The 2,885-nt window shown below is 40.0% G+C and overlaps 1 protein-coding gene across 1 annotated transcript; it reads left to right on the top strand.

Annotated features, from left to right (window-relative positions):
• The first annotated feature begins 245 nt into the window (after window positions 1–245).
• Window positions 246–1,004, top strand: LOC127413630 (oligodendrocyte transcription factor 3-like). The gene has a single exon (XM_051650912.1). The coding sequence runs from the start codon at window positions 246–248 to the stop codon at window positions 1,002–1,004; it is 759 nt and encodes a 252-aa protein (XP_051506872.1).
• Window positions 1,005–2,885: the final 1,881 nt, after the last annotated feature.

The following is a 2,885-nucleotide window of genomic DNA, read 5'->3' as shown; positions in this document are numbered from 1 at the left end:
GTTTGGTCCCTCTCAAGCAGCACTATAAATACGGAGTCGTGTGATGCGTCGCGACAGAGCAAGAGGTGCATCTCAGAGCGACATTCAGCTTTGGTCTCCAACAAACCTACTCCAAGAAAAAGAAGAAGAAGAAAAAAACAAAAGCCAAACAAAACAAGAGTGGGTTTAAATCAGGTGATCAGGCAGGAGTGACTTGAAATACAGACAGAGAAAGAGACAACCTCTTACCCAAGCGCAGCCATAAAATGAATTCGGACTCCAGCTCGAGCAGAGCTTCATCTCCAGACATGGATGGGATGTACCTCCGCGATCACCACCACCCTCAAGACGGACGCCTCAATTCGGTGTCCTCCACGCAGAGCGAGCTGCTCCAGAAGATGACGAGCGAGCACCTGTCCAAAACGCCCTCCGGCAGTAAGTACAAGCTCAAGAAGCAAGTCACCGAGCAAGAGATCCAGCAGCTGCGCTTGAAGATCAACGGCCGAGAGCGCAAGCGGATGCACGACTTGAACCTGGCAATGGACGGGCTCCGGGAGGTCATGCCGTACGCGCACGGCCCCTCCGTGAGGAAGCTGTCCAAAATCGCCACACTTCTGCTGGCCAGAAACTACATCCTGATGCTGACGAGCTCGCTGGACGAGATGAAGCGGCTGGTGGGGGAGATTTACGGCGGTCACCACTCTGCGTTTCACTGCGGGACGGTGGGCCACAGCGGTGCGCACTCGGCGGGCGCGGCGCACCAGGTGCATCCTCTCCTCGGGAACGCGCTGTCCGCGTCCACCGCCACCACGTTACCGGGACTAACTTCCATCAGGGCGCCGCATTCTTTGATGAAAAGCACCCCTACACCTCCGCTGCAGCTCGGGGGCAGTTTTCAGCACTGGGCCGGCTTGCCATGCCCGTGCACAATTTGCCAGGTGCCTCCTCCTCCTCCTCCCCACATTTCCATCACTTCAACAGGACTGACGAGGCTTTCGGTAGAAAACAAGGAAGTGATGAAGTGACAGCGATGTGTGTAAATTGCGACTGGACTTTGCATGATCTGTTAGTCTGTGTGTTTGCTTTACCCCTAACAAATTCAGAACTTCGTCCTTGTAACAAGGATCTCATCCGATGCTTTGTAAAGTAACTACTGTTATGGAGTATGTGCTCCATAACGCACTGTAAATAATGTCAGGGGCCCCAAGAGGCCCTGTGCACATTCACTGTAAATGAGTAAAGTGTATACTATTTGAGGTGGAATCAATGTGTTTGAAGTTGCCCTGGAAACCCGAGCACTCCCCTTGGTAGCGATGGTTTCCGCCAAAATAACCTATCACTACAGTTTTAGATTCTACTGTAAAATAATACTAAATGAATATGGGACATCCTTCAAACAGTGTTAAAAGCTTTTGATGTCTTTGTTGGTGACATCAAGATATGCACAGTTTTTGGGAGAAAACTCAGACTCATGGTATGTTTTCCTAAGGGTCTGCAAGGCTACTTGTTGATCATGTGATGATGAGGAGTTGCATGCATCTTTTCGCAAAGCGTTTAAAAGAAGAATAGTTCCTTGTAACAAGGATTGTGAAATGGCATTTCAGATGTAAACTGTACGACTATGGATTTAGTTAAGAATAGAGTGTAACTATCTCTTTCGATGATTTCATTCGTCAAATCTCACCCTAAATAATAGTTGAACTCTCAGTCGTGTTATTTCTGTGTCGTATCTTTATTTGAAATTCTTAAGCATGGAGTCTTGTTCAAATAACCTAGAAGCATGTTTGTTTGTTTGTTTTCCCCCTCGGAAAATTTGTTATTCCAGAGAGATTGCCGTGTGGTCTTTATTTTTGTACATTCTTGTTGACAAATGAGATATTTATTATTGCCCAGTGTTCCTGGATGAAATTTTAATAAAATGTTACCGTGAAATATCTGTTGCTTTGTCCTCAGTTAAACTTCTTTGTCACTTTATTTTATATTTGATTTCTTTGTATTAGCCAAATGGCATTATATTATATTTCACAACATGTTATATTTATTGTACTTCATGCAATTAAAACAGCTCTAAAGAAAATATGCTGCTTACCCTGAAATAATTCACATGGACCTTATTGATCAGTCACTAGAAAAATACAAATAGATTACACTGGTGATACATTTATGGAAATTATAATAATTTGTAATAAAATAAAACAAACAAGCATGTTCATCTACGTGTGTCCATACACATTCAAATATTTTATAAAGAGCAGGGACAAAGTTGGAAAATTCAACGATGAATTTGATGAGTGAAGAAGAAAGCAAGATGGAATTTCGTCAAACGCTTTTTATTTTCTTCATTGCTACCAGTTAACATGCAAACTTTCGATTGTGACCAGTTCAGTCGGTTGAACGAAAATGGTTTGAGCATTTTAATCTGCATGACGTGCCTTAAATTGTGCATGCAATGTCAAAGACTGTGAAGAACATTCTGGATATTCAGAGATTTGTGCAGTAAAAGTTTTCAAATAAATAACAGCAACAAAAGAAAATGTTCTACATGTCACCGGAATCACTGGAGACAGCAAAAATAATTAAATGAAAATAAAAAATTGAGTCAGGGCTATATGAGCAAAAAACCATAACGATTAAAATAAAATTATATAACAAAATAACGTATTGCAATGTGGGATAATTGGAACAATTACCTGTTAAAAAAGTGATGGTATATTAATAATAATAATAATAATAATAATAATAATAATAATAATAATTATTATTATTGTCATTATTAATAATAATAATAATAATAATTATTATTATTATTATTAATATTACTATTAATAATAATAATGACAATAATAATACTATTATTATTATTATTATTATTATTATTATGTTAATGATGCGTTATGTTAATGTTA

The sequence above is a fragment of the Myxocyprinus asiaticus genome, chromosome 23 (assembly GCF_019703515.2).
Source record: "Myxocyprinus asiaticus isolate MX2 ecotype Aquarium Trade chromosome 23, UBuf_Myxa_2, whole genome shotgun sequence".
NCBI classification, from domain to species: domain Eukaryota; kingdom Metazoa; phylum Chordata; class Actinopteri; order Cypriniformes; family Catostomidae; genus Myxocyprinus; species Myxocyprinus asiaticus.
Note: the sequence above shows the minus strand (reverse complement) of the source record. Positions and strands in the feature narration are given on the sequence as shown.

Excerpts from the sequence above, each read along its gene's own strand:
- LOC127413630 (XM_051650912.1), top strand. The coding sequence starts at position 246 with ATGAATTCGGACTCCAGCTCGAGCAGAGCTTCATCTCCAGACATGGAT.